General features: G+C 41.8%; 1 protein-coding gene and 1 long non-coding RNA gene across 4 annotated transcripts in view; both read right to left on the minus strand.

Moving 5' to 3' along the window:
* Nucleotides 1–8,932: 8,932 nt before the first annotated feature.
* Nucleotides 8,933–10,095, minus strand: LOC139029080 (uncharacterized). Of its 2 annotated transcripts, none has more exons than XR_011481345.1 (2): nt 9,890–10,095; nt 8,933–9,259 (listed from the first exon to the last, which is right to left on the minus strand). It is a non-coding gene; the product is annotated as an uncharacterized lncRNA (long non-coding RNA). The 2 variants fall into 2 exon arrangements; XR_011481344.1 differs by lacking the exon at nt 9,890–10,095 and adding an exon at nt 9,295–9,809.
* Nucleotides 10,096–10,750: 655 nt separating this feature from the next.
* Nucleotides 10,751–15,102, minus strand: part of amigo1 (adhesion molecule with Ig-like domain 1) — a 12,427-nt gene continuing 8,075 nt past the window's right edge. For both annotated transcript variants that reach the window (XM_024005077.2, XM_024005076.2), the window contains exons 4-5: nt 12,054–12,542; nt 10,751–11,662 (exon numbers count right to left, since the gene is read on the minus strand). In XM_024005077.2, coding sequence (XP_023860845.1) covers nt 11,255–11,662; nt 12,054–12,542 — 897 coding nt within the window. In that variant the 3' untranslated portion in view covers nt 10,751–11,254. The remainder of the gene's footprint in view (nt 11,663–12,053; nt 12,543–15,102) is intronic.

A 15,102-nucleotide genomic window follows, 5' to 3' on the forward strand; every position in this document is an offset into this window, starting at 1 on the left:
CAGCCTGGATGGAGTGGTGGCCCAAGGCTTGCGCACCAGAGGCTGCCAGTGCTCCCCCAAGCCGGTTTAAATCCGGTGCCTCCTCTACTGATTAGGCCTCTGTAGTCTCCCAGCTGGTGGGCCCTGGTTCAGCCCCACACACCAGGCGTCTTCTGCGTCTCCTCCTCCAGAGTCTTTTCCTTCCCCAGTCCAGACCCTCCGCCCGACGCCCTTCAGTTCGGAGCCGCCAGAGTTCTTTCTCCTGTTTCCGGAGCCCGCCAGAGTCCTCCTCCTGTCCGGAGCGCCAGAGTCGCCCTTGTCGGGGCGCTGCGAGGGTCCCCAGTCCGGGGGTCTGCGGCGAGCGGTCCTGCTCCAAGGCGCCACATAGTGGGCCAGCTTAAGGTGGAGCGGGGTCCACGTCCCCACCAGAGCGCCACCCGCACGGCGGGATAGATGCCACCAGACTCCCCTATAGGTTTTAGGTTTTGCGGCGGGAGTCCGCACGCTTTTGGGGGCGGGGGGCTACTGTGTCACGCCCTACTTAGAGAACCGTTTTTTAGTCTCTATTTTTGTTTGGTCAGGGCGTGAGTTTTGGGCGGCAGTTCTTGGTTTTTGTTCTAATGTTTCTATTCTATTGTTGTGGCCGAGGTGTGGTTCTCATCAGAGGCGCTGTCCATGTCGATTGTCTCTGATTGAGAACGCATACTTAGGTTAACCTTTTCCACCTCGTGTTTTGGTGGGTAGATGTTTTCTCTGTCTTTGTGTTGTACCAGACAGGACTTGTTTCGTTTTCTTCTGCTTTGCTATCTTTTTGTTTAGTGTTTCTTGTTTTAATATACAATTGAACATGAACACTTACCACAGCTGCGCTTTGGTTTCGATGATTCCTCATCTTTCAGCACGACGAACGTACATCCAAGGAATATGTACGAGGGTCTTGGGAACAACTGAGAATACGGAAACCTTTGCTTGGTTTAAACACAAGGCTGTTTGTTTAACGAAGACTGGTTGTTTAAACGGCCCTCCGGCGAGGCTAAAAACAACCAGTACTGAATATGTTTAACCAGGCAATTAAACAAACATATTGAGAATTTATGTTATTTAACAGCTAGAAAAAACCATACTGAATTATATGTTGTTTAACGAGGCTAAAACAAACCTACGGAATTAAATGTTGTATAACCAGGCTAAACACAAACCATACGAATTATGTTGTTTAATTAACCGGGCTAGCAAAAACCATTACTGAATATATGCGCACTTTAACAGGCTAGAACAAACCATACTGAATTCTGGTTGTATTAATTAACCGGGCTAAAACAAACATACCTGAATTCTGTTTAATTACCGGGCTAAAACAAACCATACTTGAATTAGTGTTTAACAGGCTAGAACAAACATACTCGAATTATGCTGTTTAAACCAGGCTAGAAGAAACTTATACTGAATTCTGTTGTTTATTACCGGGCTCTAAGAACAACCATTACTGAATTATGTTATTTAACACGGGCTGAAGAAAGCTATACTGAATTTATGCTGTTTATTAACCGGGCTAGAACAAACGCATTACTGAATCCGTAATTCCGTAATGAAAACAAATGTAGCTTGAGATTGAGTCGCTCAGGGCCATTTCCTTCAGAATCACCCTAATTCTCGTACAATGGTGTAAGTACAGTTCTTAAGTAAAAATTATTTAAAGTACTACTTAAGTAATTTTGGGGGGTATCTGTATCTTACTTTACTATTTATATTTTTGACACACTTATTTGACTTCACTACATTCTAAGAAAATATATATATCCTCTGACACCCAAAAGTACTTGTATATTTTGAATGCTTATAGCAGGACAGGAAAATGGTCCAATTCACACACTTATCAAGAGAACATCCCTGGTCATTCCTACTGCCTCTGATCTGGCAGACTCACTAAACAGTTAGAAATCCTGATTCATCCATACTGCCTCTGAATCTGGAGGACTCACTAAACAGAGAACATCCCTGGTTCATTCCCTACTGCCTCTGATCTGAGGACTTTCCACTAAACAGAGAACATCCCTGATCATCCCTACTGCCTCTGATCTGGAGGACTCACTAAACAGAGAAATCCCTGGTCATCCTACTGCCTCTGATCTGGAGGACTCACTAAACAGAGAACATCCCTGGTCATCCCTACTGCTCTTGATCTGGAGGACTCAACTAAACAGAGAAATCCCTGGTCATTCCTACTGCCTCTGATCTGGAGGATCCTAAACAGAGAACATCCTGATCATCCTACTGCCTCTGATCTGGAGGACTCACTAAACAGAGAACATCCCTGGTCATCCTACTGCCTTCTGAATCTGGGGACTCACTAAACAGAGAACATCCATGGGTCATCCCTATGCCTCTGATCTGGAAGGGACCCAAACTAAACCGAACACTCCTGGTCATCCCTACTGTATTGAAATTGGCGGCCACTAAACAGAACAAGCTCATTTGAAATTATGTCTGAATGTCTGGTATCGTAAAGAAATAAAGTAAATCGAAGATTGTACGTCTGGTTGCTTAATATATGATTAAATGATTTATGCTTTTAACTTTTGTTCTAAGTCGTATTTTAAGCAATTCATTTACTTTTGATACTTAAGTATATTTTAAAAAACCAAATACTTTTACTCAAGTAGTATTTTTACTGGGTGACTTTACTTTTACTTGAGTACTCTTTCTATTAGTATCTTTACTTTTACTCAAGTATGACAATTGGATACTTTTTCCACCACTGATTACACATACTGAAAGGGCATCAAATACCTGTTTGCCTGAGTGGCAGTGATTGCTTTCAAATCTAATTAAAGGACAACCCCATAATGACAAAATACGCAATAATATTCAAACCAATCCAGACAGAACTATAGCTGTCACTGTGATGGGCCATCTCCCTATCTACATCGACGGACCGCAGTGGAGAAGGTAGAAAGCTTCAAGTTCTTGGCGTACAGTTCACTGCCAAACTAAAATGGACCACCCACAAAGAGTGTGGTAAAGAGGGTGCAACAGAGCTTCTTCAACCTCAGGAGGCTGAAGAAAATTTGGCTTGTCACCTAAAACCCTCAAATGTTTTTTACAGATGCACAATTGAAAGCATCCTGTCGGGCTGTATCACCGCCTGGTACGGCAACTGCTCCGCCACAACCGTAAGGCTCTTCCAGAGGGTAGTGCGGTCTGCACAACGCATCACCGGGGCAAAACTACCTGCTCCCAGGACACCTACACACACCCGATGTCCAGGAAACCAAAAAGATCAAGGACATCAACCACCTGAGCCACTGCCTGTTCACCCCGCTATCATCCAGAAGGCGAGGTCAGTACAGGTGCATCAAAGCAGGGACCGAGAGACTGAAAAACAGCTTCTATCTCAAGGCCATCAGACTGTTAAAACGCCATCACTAGCACATTAGAGGCTGCTGTCTAGAGGCATAGACTTGAAATCACTGGCCACTTTAAGGAATGAAACCTAGTCACTTTAATAATGTTCATATCTGGCATTACTCATCTCATATGTATATACTGTGTATTCTATACTATTTATACTGTATTCCTATTCATAATGTTTACATATCTTACATTACTTATCTCATATGTATAGACTGTTATTCTATACTATTCTACTGTATCTTAGTCCATTCTGCTCTGCCATCACTCATCCATATGTATATAGTCTTATTTAATTCCTACTTAGATTTGTGTGTGTGTGGGTAATATGTATGTAATTTGTTAGATATCACTTGTTAGATATTACTGCACTGTCACAGCTAGAAGCACAAGCATTTCACTACACCCGCATTAACATCTGCTAATCACCTGTATGTGACCAATAGAATTTGATTTGATTTGATATAATGGACTTGTGTTGGTGTGTGGCATAGGAGAAACATTGGAAAAAATGTGTCTGCACACACACAGGGAGACACACACAAACACGCACATGCACAGGCACGCACACGCACCACAACACACACACAGTGAGGCAGAGGGAAGCCTTATCAAACGATGTAATTATCATTCAGACGTCAGTAGCCCTGTCGTTGTCATGACAAAGACGCTCACGATACTGTAATGACACCGTTTTGTTTCGCCAAGACATGGACGGTGGTGGCAGCCTCGTCTGCTTGAAAACCTGGTTAATTTGAGCTCAACAGCCAGCCGCTCTTGAAAGGACCTGCATACAATTTGCATTTATGAATTGAATTTGAAGACAGAGCCAACAACGTACTGAGGAAGAGATGTGTTACCTGGATCAGCTCAGACGCACAACAGTAATGAATAATCCTGTCTTTCCCCAGCATTACAGAGCACAGGGCTTGTTCAGTGGGGCACACTGGTGTCAATTTCTGCAACAGGGAAATTAAAATCTGTATTCTTATTGGACATATTCAGGTTTACAATCATGCTAGCTACATCATGGATGATGTATAGTAATGGGACATCAGCATGCCTAGCTACAGCATTGATGAATGTATTAATATTAATGGAACATAGCATGCTAGCTACAGCATGATGATGTATATTAAATGGGACTAGCCTGCTAGCTACATCATGATGATATGTTTATTATGGGAAATAGCATGCTAGCTAACAGTATGATGTATATATTAATGGAACATAGCATGCTAGCTACAGCATGATGATGTATATTATGGATGTAGCATGCTAGCTACAGCATGATGATGTATATTAATGGGCGATAGCATGCTAGCTACAGCCATGAATGATGTATATTAATGGGACCATTAGCCATGCCTTAGCTACAGCATGATGATGTATATATTAATGGAACATAGCATGCTAGCTACAGCTGATGATTGTATATTCATGGGATGTAGCATGCTAGCTACAGCATGTGATGATATTAATGACATAGATGCTAGCTAATCATGATGATAATATTCATGAAACGTATGCATGCTAGCTAAAGCATGATGATGTATATATTATAGGACATAGCATGCCTAGCTACAGCATGATAATGTAATATTAATGGGACATAGCATGTATAGCTACAGTCATGATGACGTGTATTAATGGGACATAGCATGCTAGCTACATCATGATAATGTATATTAATGGGACATAGCATGCTAGCTACAGCGATGATAATGGTATAATTAATTGGGACATAGCATTGCTAGCTACAGCATGATTGACAGTGTATTTAATGGGGACATATAGCCATTGCTAGCCTACAGGATGATGATGTATTTTAATGGGGACATAGCATGCTAGGTACAGCATGGATGATGTTTATTCATGGGACAATAGCATGCGTAGCACAGCATGATGATGTATTATTAATGGGACAGTAGCATGCTAGTCAGCAAGCGATGTGATTGTATATTCATGGAACATAGCATGCTAGCTCAAGCATGATGGATGTATATTAATGGTGCGACATAGCATGCTAGCGTACCAGGTTTGATGATGATGAATATTTTCAGTGGACGTAGCATGCTAGCTACATGTGATGAGATGTTATATTATTGGACAGCTTATGCTAGCTTACATCATTGATGATGAATATTCATGGACGTAGCATACTAGCTACATCATGATGAATGTATATATTAATTGGACTAGCATGGCTAAGCCTACAGCATGATGATGTATATTATGGATGTCGCAGATACATGCTAGCTACAGGCAATGATGATGTATAATTTAAATGGGCCAAATAGTATGCCTAGCGCTTAACAGCATGATGAATGTATATTCATGGGGACATAGCATGCTAGCTACAGCATGATGATTGTAATATATTATGGAACATAGCATTTGACTAGCTACAGCAATGATGAATTGTATATTTCATGGATGCTAAGCATGCTAGCTACAGCATGAATTGATGTATATTAATGGGACATGCTGCTAGTACATTATTGCTGTGAATATTCATGAAAGTAGATGCTAGCTACAGATGATTGATTGTTATAATATATAGGACCTAGCATGCTAGCTTACAGCATGAAAATGTATAATTTTGGGGCACTGCATGTAGTACGTATGTATGACGTTGTATTTAATGGGACCATAGATGCTAGCTACATGCATGATGAATGTATATTAATGGGCATAGCAGTGCTAGGTACAGCATTGTATTTATGTAATTATTAATGGGAGCATAGCATGCTAGCTACACAGCATGATGACGTGTCAGTTAGGGACTAGCATGCTAGCTACGCATGATGATGTTATATTAATGGGAATAAGCCATATTGCTAAGGTTACAGCAATGGATGGTGGTATATTCATGGACATAAGGCATGCTCGCTACAGCAGGATGATGTTATTATATGGGTACATAGCATGCTAGCTACAGCATGAATGATGTATTTCATTGGGACTAGCGCATGCTAGCTACGCATGATGTGTATTTATTAGGGACATAGCATGCTAGCTCAGCATGAATGATGAATATTCTCGGGAGTAGTCATGCTAGCTTAATATGATGATGTTATATTATGGTGACCGCATGCTAGCTACATCATGATGATAGAACTATTCATCTGGGACGTACGCATACTAGCTACATATGATGATGTATATATTATGGGACAGCATGCTAGCTACAGCATGATGAATGTTATTCATGAACCTGGCTGCAGGTCATGACAGGTGGTACTCTAATGAGCGGTCCTAATGACTGGCTGTGTTCACCTTCTATACAGTGCAATTCACTACAGGTGCATCAAAGCAGGGACCGAGAGACTGAAAAACAGCTTCTATCTCAAGGCCATCAGACTGTTAAACAGCCATCACTAGCACATTAGAGGCTGCTGTCTAGAGGCATAGACTTGAAATCACTGGCCACTTTAAGGAATGAAACACTAGTCACTTTAATAATGTTTACATATCTGGCATTACTCATCTCATATGTATATACTGTGTATTCTATACTATTATACTGTATCTCATTCACTTCATAATGTTTACATATCTTACATTACTTATCTCATATGTATAGACTGTATTCTATACTATTCTACTGTATCTTAGTCCATTCTGCTCTGACATCACTCATCCATATGTATATAGTCTTAATTAATTCCTACTTAGATTTGTGTGTGTTGGGTATATGTAGTGTAATTTGTTAGATATCACTTGTTAGATATTACTGCACTGTCACAGCTAGAAGCACAAGCATTTCACTACACCCGCATTAACATCTGCTAATCACCTGTATGTGACCAATAGAATTTGATTTGATTTGATATAATGGACTTGTGTTGGTGTGGTGGCATAGGAGAACACACTGGAAAAAATGTGTCTGCACACACACAGGGAGACACACACAAACACGCACATGCACAGGCACGCACACGCACCCACACACACACACACAGTGAGGCAGAGGGAAGCCTTATCAAACGATGTAATTATCATTCAGACGTCAGTAGCCCTGTCGTTGTCATGACAAAGACGCTCACGATACTGTAATGACACCGTTTTGTTTCGCCAAGACATGGACGGTGGTGGACGCCTCGTCTGCTTGAAAACCTGGTTAATTTGAGCTCAACAGCCAGCCGCTCTTGAAAGGACCTGCATACAATTTGCATTTATGAATTGAATTTGAAGACAGAGCCAACAACGTACTGAGGAAGAGATGTGTTACCTGGATCAGCTCAGACAGCACAACAGTAATGAATAACTCTGTCTTTCCCCAGCATTACAGAGCACAGGGCCTTGTTCAGTGGGGCTACACTGTTGTCAATCTACTGCAAGCAGGGAATTAAAATCTGTATTCTTATTGGACATATTCAGGTAGTACATCCCCGTTTCACTCTGTTTCAAAAAGTTTCTTCCTTTTTAAACTAACCCATCTCTTTCCTGTCAGTCTGGGACATAGCATGCTTGCTACAGCATGATAATGTATATAATGGACATAGCATGCTAGCTACAGCATGATGATGTATATTCATGGGACATAGCATGCTAGCTACATCATGATGATGAATTATTCATGAAACTAGCATGCTAGCTACAGCATGATGATGTATATTAATGGACATAGCATGCTAGCTACAGCATGATGATGTATATTAATGGAGCTAGCATGCTAGCTACAGCATGATGATGTATATTAATGGGCGTAGCATGCTAGCTACATCATGATGATGTATATTAATGGGACATAGCATGCTAGCTACATCATGATGATGAATATTCATGAAACGTAGCATGCTAGCTACAGCATGATGATGTATATATTAATATGACATAGCATGCTAGCTACAGCATGATAATGTATATTAATGGGACATAGCATGCTAGCTACAGCATGATGATGTATATATTAATAGGACATAGCATGCTAGCTACAGCATGATGATGTATATATTAATAGGACATAGCATGCTAGCTACAGCATGATAATGTATATTAATGGGACATAGCATGCTAGCTACAGCATGATGACGTGTATTAATGGGACATAGCATGCTAGCTACAGCATGATGATGTATATATTAATGGGACATAGCATGCTACTACAGCATGATGTATATTCATGAACCTGGGCTAGCAGGTTCTCTAATGAGCGGTCCTAATGACTGGCTGTGTTCACCTACTATATACAGTGCATTCACTATGACAGGGAACATTACCACGAGGAACGATACCACCTGGCAGAAGCATGTGTATGGTGCAGTATACAGACTCTGGACATGAAATGCACTAATGTCAATATGTCTCTTTTTTCAGTGTGCAAGTCTTTGAAAGTATATATATATATTTTTTTTAATCTACGATTATAAATCCATGATAAACAGTATTTCCATTACACTATTGTATCTAGCTCATCTCTTAGTGACTGGCTTCCTAAAACAGTAAGGCAATAGGAATGCATGGCTTAACAAGGGTGAAGTCTTCCTCATTGACCTACTGTACTAATAACTGAATCAAGCATCACGAGAACAAGCAATACAGGTGAACCACAATGACCTTTTATTATGCTGTTTCGCTCTATTGCTATCTCATTATGACTAAATAAATCATCTAACTAGCAGTCTGCCCACTTGAGAGTGTTAAACATAAGTCACACTCTGTTTATAAGCTACATTTCCTGGTTCCCACTCACAGGCTCCTCAGTCTGGTCTCTGGGCTGTAGTGTGATGTTTGTTTATAAACATGGCTGTTCCTCTTCAGTATGAATCACTGGTTCTGACTATTCATGACCAGAGAGGTACGCGAACGGCTCGATTCAATTCCGTTGTAGCGCAATTTACATTTGTTGCTATGTTTGGCCACTCTGGATCTGGTGACATGTTGATGTGTTTGGCCAACTCTGGATCTGGTGACCATGTTGATGTGTTTGGCCAACTCTGGATCTGGTGACCAGGTTGATGTGTTTGGCCAACTCTGGATCTGGTGACCATGTTGTTGATTTTGGCCAACTCTGGATCTGGTGACCATGTTGTTGATGTTTGGCCAACTCTGGACCTGGTGACCATGTTGTTGTGTTTGGCCAACTCTGGATCTGGTGTCCATGTTGTTGTGTTTGGCCAACTCTGGATCTGGTGACTATGTTGATGTGTTTGGCCAACTCTGGATCTGGTGACCATGTTGTTGTGTTTGCCCAACTCTGGATCTGGTGACCATGTTGATGTGTTTGGCCAACTCTGGATCTGGTGACCATGTTGATGTGTTTGGCCAACTCTGGATCTGGTGACCATGTTGTTGATGTTTGGCCAACTCTGATCTGGTGACCATGTTGTTGATGTTTGGCCAACTCTGGATCTGGTGACCATGTTGTTGATGTTTGGCCAACTCTGGATCTGGTGACCATGTTGCTATGTTTGGCCAACTCTGGATCTGGTGACCATGTTGCTATGTTTGGCCAACTTTGGATCTGGTGACCATGTTGATGTGTTTGGCCAACTCTGGATCTGGCGACCATGTTGATGTGTTTGGCCAACTCTGGATCTGGTGTCCATGTTGTTTGGTTTGGCCAACTCTGGATCTGGTGACCATGTTGTTGATGTTTGGCCAACTCTGGATCTGGTGACCATGTTGATGTGTTTGGCCAACTCTGGATCTCTGACCATGTTGATGTGTTTGGCCAACTCTGGATCTGGTGACCATGTTGTTGTGTTGGCCAACTCTGGATCTGGTGACCATGTTGATGTGTTTGGCCAACTCTGATCTGGTGACCATGTTGTTGATGTTTGGCCAACTCTGGATCTGGTGACCATGTTGATGTGTTTGGCCAAACTCTGGATCTGGTGACCATGTTGTTGATGTTTGGCCAACTCTGGATCTGGTGACCAGGTTGATGTGTTTGGCCAACTCTGGATCTGGTGACCATGTTGATGCTTCAATATATAGCTCTGGTGGTACGGTCGGTCTGTCTGTCTGTCTGTCTGTCTGTCTGTCTGTCTGTCTGTCTGTCTGTCTGTCTGTGTCTGTCTGTCTCACTGTGGGGGTGGAGGGGTATATGCATAGAAATATAATTATTAGAACAGACATTCCCATCCACGTCAATGTTCTGTGATGAGTGGCCCGGTGGCCATAATGAATGTACCCATGCCAGGAAGTAATATAAAGTCATTCTATTTCTATGTGTATAGCTACCGTATGTACGTTCTGTATGTACTAAAGTCTACAGAAGACTCACGCTAGTCTACTCCTATTAGTTAATAGAAATATGAGTCAGTCTACAAGGTTCATGCTCATGACTTGACTATATATGTATGAACTATGTTCTTTTTCAAACTTATTCATCTAAAAAAAAAAAATTATTATGTTTAAAATGGCTCACAATCTCATATTTTCTGTCCTCCGCCAATCAATGTCTTCCTGAGTACTGTTACCGTCCAACATGATATCCACCGTTACTGTATCACAGGAAGGAATATAGTGTCCTCTTACACTCCACTGGGCACAGATGTCTATTCCACGTCTATTCCACATTGGTTCAAAGTCATTTCATTGAAATGACGTGTATACAACGTTGATTCAACCAGTGTGGGCCCAGTGGAAGTCCTCTGTCAGGCTTTCACAGTATGTGTATTTAAGTGCTACAGATCAAATGCTGGGGAAAGGTCCTGTTTATTGTCAGTTGTCCTTGTTAATACCAAGGCAATGTGTTAACACTCCCCTGAAGCTTCTGATTGGTCAGTTTAGTGAACTGTGATTGGCTTTCTGTCCAAGGAAGTAGTCACAGTTTCATCCAATCACACCACGTACATCCCTGATCCATCCAATCACTTCACAGCGTACATCCATATCGACGGTCTGTACCATCTCAGACCACTATGGGGGTGTCAGAGAAGACAGAACTAATAGACTCAGCCACAGACTTCTTCCTCCTTCCCTTCCCCAGTAACCCTCCCTCCTCATCCATCTCTCCCTGGTCCCCCTCCCCATCGTTGGGGTTCACCTTCCCGTTCAGCCCCTGTCCCAGCTCCTTGGGGTCGATGAAGGCCACGTGCGTCGGGTCAGTGTTGTTGACCAGGTCCTCATGGCTGGGTGCGGCGCTGAGCATGGAGGAGTGGATGGAGTCCTCGTGGTTCTTTTTGGGGCAGCAGAAGCATCTGCAGGGGGTCAGGTACAGATAGATGAGCACTAGGACCACGCTGGTCAGGCAGCCCACCAGGGTGGTGTAGGCCGTGTTCAGGGCTTCGCCGTTGCCGTTCTCCGTGAAGTTATGCACCTTTGGGAATCGATAGGAATGGAGTTGATTTGAATTGAATTGTTATTCACATTTTTGTCATTTTTCACTAATCCAGAGTGAATTGAATTGGTTTGAGCTGAATGTAATTGAATTGGTTTGAGCTGAATGTAATTGAATCGGTTTGAGCTGAATGTAATTGAATCGGTTTGAGCTGAATGTAATTGAATCCGGTTTGAGCTTGAATGTATGAACGGTTGAGCGAATGAATTGAATTGTTTGAGCTGAATGTAATTGAATTGGTTTGAGCTGAATGTAATTGAATTGACTTTTATTGATCCCCCCAAGGGGAAAATAAAGATGTCACAGGATCATTGGACATACAACATTACAACACACAACATGTATACATTATGAAACAGTATCCACATACCTTGAGCAGCACGTAGAGCGTCTCGTTGAGGGCTTCGCTCACAGCGTAGCACGTATACGTCCCCGAGTCGTCCGTCTTCACCGGGCCGATCTGGAGACTACCGTCAGGGAGCACCTTGGCTGTCTGATTAAACCCCTCCGTCACCACTACGTCACCAGGCATCACCCAGGTCTTAGACAGGTCCCTGTGTTTAGTATCACAGCGCAAGATCAGCGTCTGTTCCAGCCAAGCTTCCTGGTCCGCCTCGTGGAACGTACTACAGTTCATGTAGTCTCTGTTCAGGTCGAAGACCCCCACCTTGCTTTTCTGGGGCCCGGGGAGATAGCAGCTGTACTCATCTTTAAAGTCCAGGGCTGAGTTGAGCCGGCGGATGTGCCAGTGAGCCAGGAGACTATAAAGGCTACAGTCACAGATCAGAGGGTTGTTGTGAAAGTAGAGACCGTTCTTTATCCAGGCAGGCAGCAACTGCAGCTCGTCGATGGGTGGGACCTATATTAGATTAAAATGTTTATGTCCTTAATGAGTAAATTCATTTTGCAGCAATAACATAAAAACTCAATGAACATACAAAGTAACTGATAAAAACACAATTTACAATGTAAAAAACAACATACACCGTCACTAAACATTAGATTAGATTGTGCAAAAAAGACAAATGGCCACATACAGTATGCACAAAATACAGGTAAAAGATGCTATGCACATGGGTCTTTCTATAAATAATGGCGCCAAATGTGTGACATTGGGATCACATTTTCAAAATGGTTTGAAACAAAAAGAATGCAGTTCCACATATGTATTTAGAGGAATATATGCAAATTGGCCCATTACTCCACCTATACAACAACATAAGCCTAGGATTATACACACATACAATTATCTGTAAGGTGCCTCAGTCGAGCACGGAATTTCAAACACAGATTCAACCACAAAGACCTGGAAGGTTTTCCAATGCCTCGCAAAGAAGGGCACCTATTGGTAGATGGGTAACAATATAAAAAGCAAATACTGAATATCCCTTTGAGCATGGTGAAGTTATTAATTACACTTTGGATGGTGTATCAATACACCCAGTCACTACAAAGATACAGGCGTCCTTCCTAACTCAGTTGCCAGAGAAGAAGGAAACCACTCAGGGATTTCATCATGAGGCCAGTGGTGACTTTAAAAGAGTTACAGAGTTTAATGGCTGTGATAGGAGAAAACTGAGGATGGATCAACAACATTGTAGTTACTCCACAATACTAACATAATTGACAGAGTGAAAAGAAGGAGGCCTGTACAGAATAAAAATATTCCAAAACATGAATCCTGTTTGCAACAAGGACACTAAAGTAAAACTGCAAAAAATGTGAGAAAGCAATTCACTTTTTGTTCTGAATACAAAGTGTTATGTTTGGGGCATGTCCAACACAACACATTACTGAGTACCACTCTCCATATTTTCTAGCACAATGTTGGCTGCATCATGTTATGGGTATGCTTGTAATCATTAAGGACTGGGGAGTTTTTCAGGATAAAAAATAAATGTAAATGGAGATAAGCAGGAAAAATCAGAGAGGAAAACCTGCTTCAGTCCGCTCAGATGAATTCACTTTTCAGCAGGACAATAACCTAAAACAGAAGGCCTKATCAACACTGGAGTTGCTTACCAGGAAGACAGCGAATGTTCCTGAGTGGCCGAGTTACAGTTTTGACTTAAATCTGCTTGAAAACCAATGGCAAGACCTGAAAATGTTTGTCTAGCAATGATCAACAACCAATTTGACAGAGCTTCAAGAATTTTGAAAAGAATAGTGGGCAAATATTACACAATCCAGGTGTGGAAAGCTCTTAGAGACTTACCAAGAAAGACTCACAGCTGTAATCACGACCAAACGGTGATTCTAGAAAGTATTGATTCAGGGGTGTGAATACTTACGTCAATTAGATATTTCTATATTTCATTTTCAATAAATTTGCAAACATTTATAAAAATATGTTTTCAACTTTGTCATTATGGGGTATTGTGTGTAGATGGGTGAGAAAACAAATCTATTTCATCCATTTTTTGAATTCACAACACAACAAAATGTGGAATAAGTCAACGGGTAGGGATATTTTCTGAAGGCACTGTACATCCTTTAAGCAGGGTTCATACAGACCATTAGCAAGTCAAATTCACTTGTAGGGACATTTCAAGCACTTAGAACCTAATATAAACTGAACAACAAAAAGAAACGCAACAAGAAACAATTGCAAAGATTTTACTGAGTTATGGTTCATAGAAGCAAATCAGTCAATTTAAATAAAATGCATTAGGCCCTAATCTATGCATTTCACATGACTGGGCAGGGGCGCAGCCATGGGCGGGCCTGGGAGGGCGTACCACTAGGGAGCCAGGCCCAGCCAATCAGAATGAGTTTTTCCCTGCAAAGGAGCTTTAATACAGACAGAAATACTCCTCAGCAACCCCTCTCCCCCTCCTAGCAGTTCCTGGAGAAGTGGGTATACTCTAACTTTGCCAAAAATTTCCAAGACGGTCCACCCGGTGAAGGAAATGCTCCCTGTGCAAAAGTCTATGAGAAACAGTGACACACTTAGAATGACCTAAAATGATCAAAGAATATATCGGTATATATTTTGTGTAGTTACCCATTAATTCAAGTGCACATGCACCTAGCACTGTTGTTTGGTTAGAGGTGTTGCTCAGTGGTGTAGTGGAGCATATTTTTATTTTAACCTTTATTTAACTAGGCAAGTCCGTTAAGAACAAATTCTTATTTACAATGACGGCCTAAGAACAGTGGGTTAACTGCCTTGTTCAGGGGCAGAACGACAGATTTTGTACCTTGTCAGCTCGGGGATTCAAAACTTGCAACCTTTCGGTTACTAGTCCAACGGTCTAACCACTASGCTACTCTGCCGCCCCATGTCTTCAGCGGGCATTGCGTATACTCACTTCTTATCCATGATGAATATCAAAGTAGTGTAGTGGAGGTATATGATGTACCTTATCAATTAATAAGGCTGATGGAACAGATCAGAATGTTTAGCTTAAAATGTTGAT

This window comes from Salvelinus sp. IW2-2015, linkage group LG17 (assembly GCF_002910315.2).
Source record: "Salvelinus sp. IW2-2015 linkage group LG17, ASM291031v2, whole genome shotgun sequence".
Classification (NCBI taxonomy): Eukaryota; Metazoa; Chordata; class Actinopteri; order Salmoniformes; family Salmonidae; genus Salvelinus; species Salvelinus sp. IW2-2015.